At 48.7% G+C, this 13,682-nt stretch overlaps 1 protein-coding gene across 2 annotated transcripts in view; it reads right to left on the bottom strand.

Annotated features, from left to right (window-relative positions):
• Positions 1-13,438, bottom strand: part of SLC37A2 (solute carrier family 37 member 2) — a 60,855-nt gene extending 47,417 nt beyond the window's left edge. For both annotated transcript variants that reach the window (XR_005586791.1, XM_039496744.1), the window contains exon 1: positions 13,184-13,438. Coding sequence is in view for 1 of the 2 variants with exons in the window: in XM_039496744.1 (XP_039352678.1) it covers positions 13,184-13,242 (59 nt within the window). In the remaining variant the exon portion in view is untranslated. The remainder of the gene's footprint in view (positions 1-13,183) is intronic.
• Between the last annotated feature and the right edge of the window lie 244 nt (positions 13,439-13,682).

The raw sequence follows: 13,682 nt of genomic DNA, 5'->3' as shown, positions 1-13,682 counted from the left end.
CACATTTACTACAGGAAGGAGAAGCCACCATTAGTGCATTAAACAATCTGAAGACAAAAAAAAAAATGCAATGACTTAGCCAGCTTTACACATTCCTGATGGGCATAAGAGCCTAGCTAGTCTCATCACTTCCCTTGTAACTTCCAAACAAAGTTTACATTCACACATTGAAGCGAGAGTGTTTCTAGCATCCAAAGACACTTTCAGGTATGTTATATGCCTATAAAATCATTCAAAGTGACACAAGAAATTCCAAAAGTGAAAAAATAAAACAAAGATCTGACAAAACAAGCAAAACCCACCACGCTGGCATTTTGTCTCCTAGGAAAAGTCTGTTTTTTCACAACCCTGAAGGCACTGGGAGAGTGAAAAAGATCAGACATGCTAGAAGACAAGCGGGTCTTCGGCTGCCTTTTAGGGGTGATGCTGGTGTAAGATCCTTACTTAATGGAGTCTTGGCCCACCTGAGAGTCTGGTAAGGGTAGCAGTCCCCATAAAAAAAGTGAACATTTGCCCACAGTTCTCAGTATATTCCCCTTGATACCCCACTTATGCAGAGGCTGAGCATCTCAGATACTGCTCTGTGGTGCAGGCAGGTGAGTACTGATGACTCAGTTTTCAGAGGTCCTGAGCACCAGCAGCTCCCATTGACTTTGGTGGGATTTGTGGGTGCTTAGCATAGATGAAGATAAGGCCTTTATGTGGGGACAATGGAGGTGGAAAGAGATAGGAAACTAAGGGCCTGCTCTAGCCACTCACAGACACGACTTCAGCTTTAAACAGCTGAGGACTGTCACCCTAGCTCCCCGCCCCCAACATCCTCTCAGCATCTGATTCAGCATTTATGTCCCACAGCGCTGCCTCTGGAAGAGCTGCCCCGCACAGAACGGCTCGAGACAAAATTGGCTTGAAGACGATTGTATTGCGGGGAGAAGGGAGAGAAGATGCTGGGTCCAAGCGGCTCCTCAAGGGTCAGTGTCTCAGGCAGGGATTATCTATTCCCTCATGAGCATAGAGATCTCAGTGAAAACAATCACACTGACTTGGGGGGGGGGGGGAGCTTCAGCCCCAACACAGCAGGAGCCTGTTCAGCAATTTACAAGCCCCAGGTACTTTTATCCCAAACCAAGGGCAGCACCACAGGTGTGTTGAGAGAGGGGGAAAATGGACACATCCAGGGACATCTGCTCTTCAAGACACAAGCTGACAGCTGTTTAGTCTGCAGCTCCCTTTGGTCCCAAAGTGTCAAGATGACTAGTCGTGTAAACCCATCTAGCAGATTTCACAAGGCACACGGAGTAGCTCAACTCAGTGGGCTATTAGTAATGGATAAGGGACTCCCTAGGCAGGTGAGTTCTGAACAAACAGCATCACATCCTCATACCTTTCAGGGGCTGTGCTGGGCCAGAGCGTGCCAAGGATCTTGTGCTCTGTACTGAACAGGGAAATTTCATCTCATGGGGACCTTTTTAGGCAGCATGAGACAGTTAAAAGCCATGTCCTCCTCTCATTTCTGTTTAAGAGGAGCCAGGGAGAGGAAAGGGAGCAAGAAGTCAGGAATAAGCGTTAGAGCTGCCAAAGCAATGCCACACAGCTGTGCTTCTTAGCGCTGATCAGACACTGAGGAGGATCAGTGCTACAGTACATGGAACTGACGAGTCTATATGAACGATTAAGAACATACAACACAGGACTGTGTAAGATCAGCTACAGATGTGTCACTAGTGACTCGTACACGAGTGCCTCAGAGCTCAGCCTAGCCAAGGAACTACTTATATGCCATTGTAGCCTTTGGTTTCCTTCCCCCAGAGAATTAATCTTCTGAACTGAGCAGCTTCTGTTCTTGCCCCCAAACTGGTTTCACTTCTGCTTAAGAGAGAACTGACTTAGACATAAAACAGTTCAAGAAAATCCTGCAAAGAGAAAGTAAAGACCCTTTGGGGGAGGGGGCCAAGGCAGCTCCTAATGGAGGATGCACAGTGCCCTTTCCTGGAACCTGCTGCCCCTGCTCAATCTAGAATTCAGCTATTTTAGAGGAAAGAGTGGACAGCAGAGAGGACTGAAAAGTTCTGAGAGGAAACTGCTGGCCCACGATGTGGTGAGCAACAGGAGTTACGATCTCTCAGGCCTGTCAATCAAGGATCTCCCAATACAAGAGAGACCAAGAAAAACCTGACCAAGGCAAAGCATATGCAGGTCCTGTATTTGCTGGGAAGAGGGAACTGGAACCAGCAGGCTTTGGGACTAACACCAACCCCCATTTCTGACTGGATGAGGAGCCAGATCCACAAATTAAGGCGATGCTGGAGCTCTATAAAGCCTGTGTGCAAACAAATTAGTATGTGCCACACAAAAAAACCCCTACTCCCCCACCACACTGCATCCAAGTCACTCTGGAGTCAAGTACAGATTGCCGCAAAGACTTCCAGTGGCAGGGAGTCATCAGAAGAAGCCACGCTGTGGTTTGGGTAGGAGCTGATCCAAAGCCCAATAGAAAACTTAGCACTTATTCCATTTGGCTTTGGATCAGGCCTCCACAGCAGTGAGCCCAACCGATTTTATCAATCATTACAAGTGCATTGTAAGCATGCAGTGCAGACTCCACAGAGGAGAGCTAGACAACGGCTCATCTCCAGAGTTGGAAATCCCTAATTTCTTTCCTCAGCACAGAAACCAGATGACTTAATACAGCTTTGAAACTTTACTATGCAGAAGAAAAATGCTGATTTTTTTTTTTTTAAAAAGCAGTTTACATTTAAACACAGTGCTGTACTGGGTTTGGGGTTTTTTTTGGGGGGGGGGGGAGGAGAGAGGTTGTCTCTGCTGCCTGATTGTTTACTTCCGAGTCCAAATGAGATATGTGGTTGACTGGTCAGTTCGTAACTCTGGTGTTCACAACTCTGAGGTTCTACTGTTCTACTGCATTAAAGTGTGCGGTTGGAGTTGGAGAAGGAGTGAGACTCCAAAAGACAAGTATTAGCAGCCTAAGGTTCCCAGTGCATAGGAGGCTTTGCAATGTTTTCCTGTCTTACATAACTCCTAATGCTAACAAGTTCAACTTAGATGCACAAGTCACTCAGCATAACTAAACCTGCTATTTTAGCTGACCAGCCTACACTCTTCCAACAGTTTTAACAAGATCAAAAAAGTAGCACCTCATGAGTTTAGTATTTTGTTTGAAGAGATCTCTTTGGGATCTTTTCGAATCTCACTGAGTTTCTGGCCTCAGTGATAGCCTATGGCTCTACTACCTACCTCAACTGACGGAATCATCACCAACACTCAAGTGTCAGAATTCCAACAGGAAATTAGCTCTCCTATGAAGAGCAGCTGGCAATGGAGTCCCACTGTTTAGTTGTGCATTGTGTGACAGTGTATTTCCTTTTATCAGTTTTGAATTTGCTATCTATTAATTTCATTGAACGTCTCCTTGTTCTTGTGTTACAAGACAGGGTGAACAAAGACTCCCAGTCTACCTTCTCTAGGTCACTGCTTATTTTATTGACTTTTATCTTGTCCTCTCTTGCCTCCTTTGTAAAAGGTAACAGTCACAGTCATTTCAATCTCTCTTCCTATTAGAGTTTTTCCTGGCCCTTGATCATTTTTGTTGCCTTCTCTAAACCCCCTCTAATTCTGCAATATCCATTTTGAGAAAAATACCCAGATGGTGCTGCATCACTGATTTACAGATGGGCATTGCAATAGTTTTGCTATTATTCTCCAGCCTATTTCTTATGCATCCTAACATCTTGTTTGCTTTATTGATTGCAGCTTCTCACTGAGCAGAAGTCTCCATTAAGCTGTCCTAAATGACACCCACATCCTTTTTCTGAGTCAATACAGCTACGTAAAATAAGGTGTACAAATATTTTGTTTTCCTTCCAGCATGCATTACTTTGCATTTATCAAGGGAATGGACATCATGGCTAGTTAAGTTCCCCTATATTCCCCCCCAGTTCTCTTTGGAATTGATAATCTTGTGCTATCTGCAAACTTTGCTTCCTCATCCCCCCCATTTCCAGAATATTTATTCGCACGGATGCGCGCACACACATACACACCATTCAAAGGACATTAAGGTTGCTAAATCAAGCACTCAAAAGTTAGGAAATGTCAGAATTAAGGTTCCTGATGCAATCTTAATTTGGTCCCCCTTTATGTCTGCATTATGGGACACCCTTCAATTACAATTAATTGGTTCCAACCATTTCTCTCCACCAGAACTCAGAGAATGGTGATGGGTAACTGCTCCTCCTCCCCAAAGGTGGGATTCCACAAGGATCCATACTATCCCACTCCCCTTCAATAGCTACACGAGAGCACAGAGAGACGCCATGGGCTCAGATGCCCCAGAATGCCAATGACACTCTACTACCTACCTCAACTGACGGAACCACCACCAACACTCAAGTGTCAGAATTCCAACAGGAAATTAGCTCTCCTATGAAGAGCAGCTGGCCCATGTTGAACCGAGACAAAACTGAAGCAATGCTGACTGGAAAGAGGAAACACTTTGAAAAGCTAGCCAAAATGTCGTTGCTATCTTCCATAGAAAGCGCACAGCTCCCATTTCTCAAAGTGGCGGGAAGTCTTGGGGTCCTGTTTGAATCCTCACTAATGTTAAGTGACCAGGTAGCATTAGTTTCCAAAAATGTCTTGTGAACCTGGACAAAGAGTTCCATGCATTTGTCATCTCCAAGCAAAGTTGCTTCAACTCCCAGTGCCTTTCCCGGGGCAACTGGGACTAACTGAACAAGGATACTGGGAGTGGGGGGAGATTGGGACTCCGATGGGGATCCCAGAGAGGGAGACTAGGGCTGGCTGGCCAGTCAACGACACTAGGACTTGGATGAGAAGCCTGAGGAGTGGGACAGGATAGGCAAGGAGAATGGAACCTGGATGAGAAGCCAGTGGTGGGGAAGACACGGGATTGGGATAAGGACAAGTTGGAGTGGATAGGACAGAAGAGTCTATGACCACAAAGCACACTCCCCCTCCAGAGCCAGGAATGGAATCCAAGATTCTTGAGTCACCACTCCTCTGCAGTCAGCAAATATCTGTGAAACCCTTCCACAAAGTGTGTGTCTCATCCCGCCACCAGTGTTAATCCACATAGAGAATTTAATATTGCTTTCAATTACTCCACTAGTTTAAGGGGCAGAGGTCTGTTTGATGGAGCTAAAGGTTCCAACCCTGCTGATACACCAACCACATAAGTCATGATGGGATTTATTTTTTCAATTTACATTTTTAAACATCTAGAATATTAGTGGGCTCCCGAGTCAGGAATGGCAGCCACTTTAAAATTCATAGTTTTAGAATTTAAGGACAGACGGGACCATTGGATCATCTAGCCTGTTCTATATTTCACAGGCCATTAATTTCCACCTAGATACCCTTATGTTAAGCCCAGAGATTTTAGTCTTCCGAGGACTGAAACGCTTTAGTTTAAACCATGTGCTACAGGGACAGAACAGAAAAATCAAGGTACTTATAATGCCAGAGACCCCTGCAGGGCAAGGACTTGATTAGGTGAGATAAGCCCAAATGCTCCCAGCAGGCAAACCACATCCCGTGCTGTAGAGAGGAAAGCAAAAAAAAAAAAAATCTTCAAAGAACATGCTACACAGGAAACTGCCATGGCCGCAGGGAAACCCCCCGGTGGCCACATTTGAGAAACAGTGCTCTAGACTCACAAAGCTGTGGAGTGTCCACCACAAACACTCAGAATCATTTAAGGCCAGATTTAGGCACCCTTGCTCCGAGTAGTTTTTTCATGCCTCTAGCATTCCCAAAGGGCACGTCCACACTGCAGCTGGGAGGGTGCTTCCCAGCCCGGGTAGACAGATGCACTCAACTCTGCTCAAGCCAGCATGCTAAAAATAGCAACGTGGCTGCAGCGACACGAGTGGGGACTCGAGCTAGCCATCGCGCCTGGGGACATGTGTGGGCATCCAGCACACGCAGCTGAAGGGGGAAAAAGCCAGTCAGTCAGCAGTACAAAACCAGCTGGTCAATCAGAGTGGAACAAAAATTCAAGTGGGGTAGCAATACAGTTCCCCTTGGAAGCTGGCACGCAGAGCAACTGTCCTGCTCACCTGCCCCTAGCAGGTGGGTTCACTTTTTCTTCTGGACAGATGATTTTCATTCCCCTCCCTCTAACCTGCATACCCCTTTCTACATACATAACCGCACCTTTCTAGACCCAGTGTTCCTCTATGCTAGCTCCACCCCCATTCTTTCATTTGCCCCCTAATGTGGATGCAAGAGAAGGAGGGCTTCAGCTTTCTCCTGTGTGCTGCCTCCTGGCTGGTGCCTTCTGCAACAGGATGAGACACAAACACGGCAGCTACCTACCATATGCCATCACCGGCGGGGCTGCACCAGGGCTACAGCAACAGTGGGAGAGGCTAAGAAAAATGCCAGTGTACAGGAGGCCTCTAGAACCAGAGAAACGGAGTCCCCTGGCAGCTGAACCCTCGCTCGCTCTCTCGTTTCGAGGCATGGGGGTGGGAGAGGCTGATAGGCGGCACTAAACACCAAGCACTGTGACTCCCCGGCTGAGCAATGGAACACAAGGGCTGGCAATAGTAGCCCTGGGGCAGTAGGGGCAGGGTCACTCCTGATCACTTCTGAGGGTCCTAGTTAAACACCTCGCCCCACCCTCGCTCCCATTGTTTGCTCATCCAAACACACAATCCTTGTAAACTGGCATCATTTGGACAAATAATTGCAATATTGTAAGTGTCTTGTTGGGATCCATCCAGCTAGGCTGCCCCTTCTGGGTTACTTCCCACACCCATTGACCCTTCAAGGGAATGTACCAGGTACACAGGAAGCACCAGAGATGCATTCAGAGTGACCACTATTATTTTCTTCATTTCAGTCTGGTTCACCTGCCCCACACACATGACTCTGTGGTGCAGAAATGTCAAATCTGCAGCCAGGTGAAGAACAAACCCTAATCCCATGATGTACAAAAGCCGGTTTCACTAAATGAGGTATGTGCTCTAAGCTTCCTCTGCCGTTCTTCCGGCCCCCCCCGCCCAATACAAGCTGAACTGTATGGCACATATCACACTCGATCTAGCTGCAGTGCTGACCCATTTCCAAGAGTTTATTATGCTTAATGCATAAAAATCAATTGAACACTGGATTGAAACCCAGTACAAAAGCCCAACACATGTGAGGAGATTCACAGACTGTGAGGCCAGAAGGGACCACTGTGATCATCCCGTGTGAGCTGTTTAACACAGGCCATAGAACAATAATTCCTTTTGAATTAGGGCAGATCTTAAAAATGCATCCAGACTTGATTTATAAATTGCCAGTGTCCACCCCAACTCCTAGAAACCACTGGAACAACTTAATTACCCATAACGTTAAAAATCTGCACCTTATTTCCAGTCGGAATTTGTCTAGCTTCAACTTCCAGCCACTAAATCACATTAGACCGGGGTAGGGAACTATGGCATGCGTGCCAAAGGTGGCACACGAGCTGATTTTCAGTGGCACTCATGCTGCCCTGGCCACCAATCTGGGGGACTCTGCATTTTAAATTTAATGTTAAATGAAGCTTCTTAAACATTTTAAAAACTTTATTTACTTTACATACAATAGTTTAGTTATATATTATAGTCTTATCGAAAGTGACCTTCTAAAAACGTTAAAATGTATGACTGGCACATGAAACCTTAAATTAGAGTGAATAAACGAAGACTTGGCACAGCACTTCTGAAAGGTTGCCGACCCCTAAATTCGACTTCTCTGCTAGACTGAGGAGCCCATTATGAAAAATATTTATTCCTCATATCCATACTTACAGACTGATCAAGTCACCCATTAACTTTCTCTTTGTTAGAGTGAGCTCCTTCAGTCTATTTAGGTTATCACTCTAAGGCAGGTTTTCTAATCCTTTAATTATTCTCCTGGCTCTTCTCTGAACCCTCTCCAATTTATCAACATCCTTCTTGAACTGTTGACACTGGATCTGGACATAGTTTTCCAGTAATGGTCACACCAATGGCAAATCCAGAGGTGTGTCCTTTCTTCTTACACCTCTGCCGTTTAAAGGCCAACACGAATTTTTTGAAAAGCAAGAATTAAGTTGCCCAAAAGCTTGTCGCTACTCCCCAGGTAATACTTGCATCATCCAGACTGCATTATGGTTAGTGAGCTCTTGAAGGCCCACCCACACACAGTATTTGAGTGACTGTTGTGGAGGATACTCCTTGGCAACAGAGCTGAGTAAGTTATTAACATTTGTGCTGCTTTGTTATGAAAGCCTGTGGCACACCCATGTCCCATAGGCCTTACTAGCAATCAGAGAGTAACCAAGATCAGTTACACTCATTAGATGCATTTATTTCTAGGTATTTCTATGGTGCTCATCCCCATAGTGTCAGAGCTCCTCATATTTATTAATGTGACAATAATGCAGCCTTCCAGACTGCCAGTGTGCCTTGGCTCTGAGCTGGGGACGGGGCGGAGGAAATCACCTCTATAGCCGAGAGGAGTGCGCTGTCTCCATGGCCCAGTCACTCACTAGCAGCAGAGGGCCCAGTAGAGTTGAATGAATAATTGATACTCGTCGTTTGGTTTTGGTTTTTGATTTTGGCAACCAAAACCAAACAACAACATTTTGAAATGGAATAGTGAAACAATTTCTTTCAAAAATGTCAAAATGCTTTATTTTGACATTTCTGGGTTTTTTCCCCAAAACTGCTAGTCGAATTCAACCCAAATACACAAATAGTTGGGTTGCCCTGAAAAAGTGATTTTTTTCCTGCTAATTTACTATTTGCCAAAAGATTTTGCCCAGGGGAGGATTGAGAGTAGTCACTACTGGGTCCCAGTTCATCAGGAGTTGAACCAAGACAACCAACTCGTTCTGTACAGGCAACCAGCCAGCCGCCACAGACCACACGTTTGGTATGGTGATGCAAGCATGAAAGGCTCCATAGCTTCCTACCTACACACTGAACCGTTAACACACCATGTAATTACGTACAATACGTATGTATTTGATAGATTCTAACCACTAGAATGGATGTGTGCCTCTATCCTTGCTTTCAGTACATTACCATACACCAGATTTCACGACCATCCAGATACCATGGTGATGGGCACAATGAGAAGGTCTCCTGTTTCTTTGAAATTGCAGCAAGAAGTCAGGCTAGGTCAGGTGAGATGAGTGAGCTGTCAGTAGAAGCTTTAAACTAAAGCAGCGCAAGACAAAGTTGCTTTAGGAAGAGTGCTTCTCTTTATTGCAGAAGGGCGCCTTGCGCCGTGCTAGAAGAAAGCAATACTTTCCACGATTCTTCAGCGATCTCGTGTCTATCATGTGACAATGCCAGATTACATGTCGAAGAGGCACAAGCCACTAGCCCCCCTGGAAGTGATGACTCAGTATTTATACTCATAGTCATAACAGGAACTGAAAGGTTTCGAGCCCTCATTACGTAGAAAAAGTCACACAGATTCTAAGACAGTCAGGTTTGAAAAACGGGGTGTAAGGAGAGGGTTATATAACTACACTAAACCTCATGGGAACTGCACTGCCACTCCATGTGCTGCTTTGAGAGTTCATCAAAAATTACAAGGCTTCTATGGGGCCCCTCTCTCTCTTTTTTTGAAATGTAGATGGATGATCACAAACGGAATGTAAAAAGAGAAGCCAGAAGCCCTGTAAACATTCTGTTTGTGGGGAGCAAGTCTCCCTCCAGGAGATCTTCGCCTGTCTGGCTCAAGAGCTTTTCCCACTCCCAGCCCTGCCCAGTTATGAAGGGAAATGAACGTTGCAGACATCCATTTCTATCTCTGTAGCCCCACTAATCTTCTCATGTTCACAGCAGGGCAGACTGAGGCCCCCTACAGAGCCTGAAGCTTAGGCCAACAAAGCCCTGAGAATTCTTCAGGGATTGGAATGCAACTCAGCAGATTAACAAGGCAGCCCCCCTGACACATGGGCTGCATCTTCCCATACAACACAGGGGAAGAACCTTTCTTGTAGCCGAAGACGAGTGGCCTGGGCAGCGGAGAATCAGCTATGAGGGGAACAGCTACAGATAAGTTGTATTTTCCTTTCAGTGACCTGGAAAAGCCAGATAAGCTTCACTCTCATGGTTTAGCTGATACAGGTAAAACACGTTCACTTTATCTCCTATAATCCTGGCACTTTATAAGGGTATATCAAGTGACAGGCTTTTACAAAGCACTGCCATGAATTGCAGTGATACAATATAGCATTATAGGAAATGTCACAATATGACCATGGATAGTAATATCACTTAAAAGCCAAACGTATGGAGTAAGTGAAATACTTTTAAAGTAGAATAGGATATCTGCAGCAAACCACCCCAACAGAAGTCCGCAAAGTTGACTGTTTTATCTTAACAGGGTAACATCTGGACGATAGATACATTAAGATGGACAGCAAGCGGTGAAAATTATTGCATGCAAAGGACATATGGTCCAGCTAAAGCAAATGAGAGAAAACTGGCGCTGACAGTTTCTAAGATCAGCTCTGTCACATTTGTGACATTGTCAAGTCCCTCACTAGTTGTGCCTCAGTTTCCCCATTTGTAAAATGAGTATTTCACAGGGATGCTGCAAGATTTATTAATTATGCAATAAATTGTGATCCTTGGATTAAATAGGAAGCGTGAAGTAGTAAGAGCCCATGCATACTACACTCTGTTCTAAGGTTCTGCTGATATATAAACCCCTGAAGTTGAACAAAGCAAACATTTTATGAAAAGTGTTATTTCACATTTATTTTTACTGGATTTGCAGATTTTAAAGAGCCACAAAAATAATCTTAAAAATGTTTGTTTCATTGCTGGCCACGAGCATTATGTTGGGGTTTCCTATCGACACAGTGACACCCAGTGCAAGTCTACACTTGAAATGCTGCAGCTGCGCCACTGTAGCACTTTAACGAAGATGCTCTATGCCGACAGGAGCTGGCTCTCCCATTGGCATAGTTAATCCACCTCCTTGAGAGGCAGTAGCTATGGGTAGTGTAGACATGCTTTATCGCCGGGGGGAGAGCTCTCCCAGAGATTTAAAAAAAAAAAAAAAAAAACCCACAACCCACCCCTACCAAGTGATGGTAGCTTTATCGCCGGGAGTCCGGTGATAAAGAGTTGTCTATACTGGTGCTTTGCAGCCCTTAAACTTGTATCGCTCGGGCGGGTGTTCACACCCCTGAACGACAAAAGTTTTAATGCTGAAAGTGGCAGTGTAGATGCAGCCTAAATTGGTGGGATTTTTCACACCCCTGAAGGACATAGTTATACCAGTATAGGTTTGTAGCGTAGAGCCAACCTCAGAAAAGTTAATCCAAATTAATTAAAACTGTGACCAGGTCAATCAATTCTGAATGAGTGTCCTCAGGAGTTTAATGCAGTTTAACTAAACCACTTCAAATGCAGTTTTAGGATATGTCTACACTTAAAACACTACAGCAGTGCAGCTGCACTTCTGTAGCACTTCAGTATAGACACCACCTATGTCAACGGGAGAGCTTCTCCCATCAGTGTAGATAATCCACCTCCACGAGAGGTAACAGCTAGGTTGATGGACGAATTCTTCCATTGAGTATAGCTACATCTCTGAGGGGGGTGCATTTTTCACACCCCTAAGCGACATACGTGGGTTGACCTAACTTTTTAGTGTACACCGGGCCTATGTTAATTTGGATTAACTCTCCTGAATGTAGACATGCCCTAAATAAACTTACTGTTGGTCCACAGAGATGCACCAGCAAGTTGCACAGCAACTTGCAGCAGGAACTGGCATAGAGTTGGGGAAATGCATTGCTCAGCATGAAATAGAGCAGGTGCCAACTGAGTAGGAGGAGAAAGTCCACAAATGACAAAATAACCACCCTAGGCACTTTCTAGCTACAGATTGATCTGGGTGAGCTCCTTGTTTCAGTGACAAAGTATCAGATGCCAGAAAGCTGGTGCATGGGACAGGGCCTGGAGTTTGTGACAGATGCAATAAACTCAAGAGCCGGGAGCGCTCCTTCACCCGCACATCTGCCCGCAAAAAAACCAAACCAAACAAACCAACCATGACTACCAGCTCAGCCCCGCACCCCCAACTCTCCAGTGCCACCCTGCACCCATTCCAGCCCTGGGGTCCTCTCAGCTCTGTAGTGCCACCCTGCACCCATTCCAGCCCTAGGCTCCCCCCAGCTCTGCAGTGTTACCCCGCACCCATTCCAGCCCTAGGCTCCCCCCAGCTCTGCAGTGTTACCCCACGCCCATTCCAGCCCTGAGCTCCCCCCAGCTCTGCAGTGCCACCCCGCGCCCGTTCCAGCCCGGGGCTCCCCCCAGCTCTGCAGTGCCACCCCGCGCCCGTTCCAGCCCGGGGCTCCCCCCAGCTCTGCAGTGCCACCCCGCGCCCGATCCAGCCGGGCTCCCCAGCTCTGCAGTGCCACCCGCGCCCGATCCAGCCGGGGCTCCCAGCTCTGCAGTGCCACCCGCGCCCGATCCAGCCGGGGCTCCCAGCTCTGCAGTGCCACCCGCGCCCGTTCCAGCCGGTGCTCCCCCCGGCTCTGCAGTGCCACCCCGCGCCCGATCCAGCCCGGGGCTCCCCCCAGCTCTGCAGTGCCACCCCGCGCCCGATCCAGCCCGGGGCTCCCCCCAGCTCTGCAGTGCCACCCCGCGCCCGATCCAGCCCGGGGCTCCCCCCAGCTCTGCAGTGCCACCCCGCGCCCGTTCCAGCCCGGGGCTCCCCCCAGCTCTGCAGTGCCACCCCGCGCCCGTTCCAGCCCGGGGCTCCCCCCGGCTCTGCAGTGCCCCCCCCACGCCCAGTCCAGCCTGGGGCTCCCCCCAGCTCTGCAGTGCCACCCCGCGCCCGTTCCAGCCCGGGGCTCCCCCCGGCTCTGCAGTGCCCCCCCCACGCCCAGTCCAGCCTGGGGCTCCCCCCGGCTCTGCAGTGCCCCCTCCGTGGCGCCCCGCTAGTCCACCCCAGTCCAGTCTTCCTGGAACAGCCAGTGCCACCACTTGGGGTTTGGGGGCAGGGATGAAGCGGTCCATCCCCGTGGCTCCGGGCTCCTAGCTACGAGGCCTCGGCGGAAGGACCAGCCTCGCTCGCCCGGCGGAGCCCCCACGGGCCTGTCGGCATCGCAGCGCCGCTGGTGCCCCTGCAGCGGGCCGGTCCCCGAGCTTACCAGCTGTCCCGGGGCAGAGCCCGGATGAGGCGGATCCCGGGAGCCAGCGAGGATCTCATACTGCCGGGCGCGGAGAGGAGCGAGCTCTGCTGCAGCCCCGGCGGGCGCTGCCATTTAAATGCCCCGCTGGAGCCCGGCAGCCGGGCACATGCCGCTGGGTCAGCCCCGTTCCCCGCCCCGCCGGTCACATGCTGCGGCCGCGCCGGGGCTGGATCGGACCCGCCTCCTGCGTCCCGACTCCCATCCTGCGCCCGCCTGGCGCTGTGCGGGGGCCGGGGCTCCGCGCTCCTCCCCGCCCCCATCCGCCGTGCGCCCGCCCGCTGCCCCTCCCCTCCCGCCGCTATCCCCCTCCGTGCTCCCTCCGTGCTCCCTCCTCTCCTCCCCGTGCGCCCCCTGCCCCTCCCCTCCCGCCCCTTCCTTCCCCTCTCCTGCGCCGTGCGCCCCCTGCCCCTCCCCTCCTGCCTCTATCCTCCTCTGCTCCCTCCTCTCCTCCGCCGTG

This window comes from Mauremys reevesii, linkage group 12 (assembly GCF_016161935.1).
Source record: "Mauremys reevesii isolate NIE-2019 linkage group 12, ASM1616193v1, whole genome shotgun sequence".
Taxonomy (NCBI): Eukaryota; Metazoa; Chordata; order Testudines; family Geoemydidae; genus Mauremys; species Mauremys reevesii.
The sequence above is the reverse complement of the archived record's forward strand: the minus strand, read 5'-3'. Positions and strand labels throughout refer to the sequence as shown.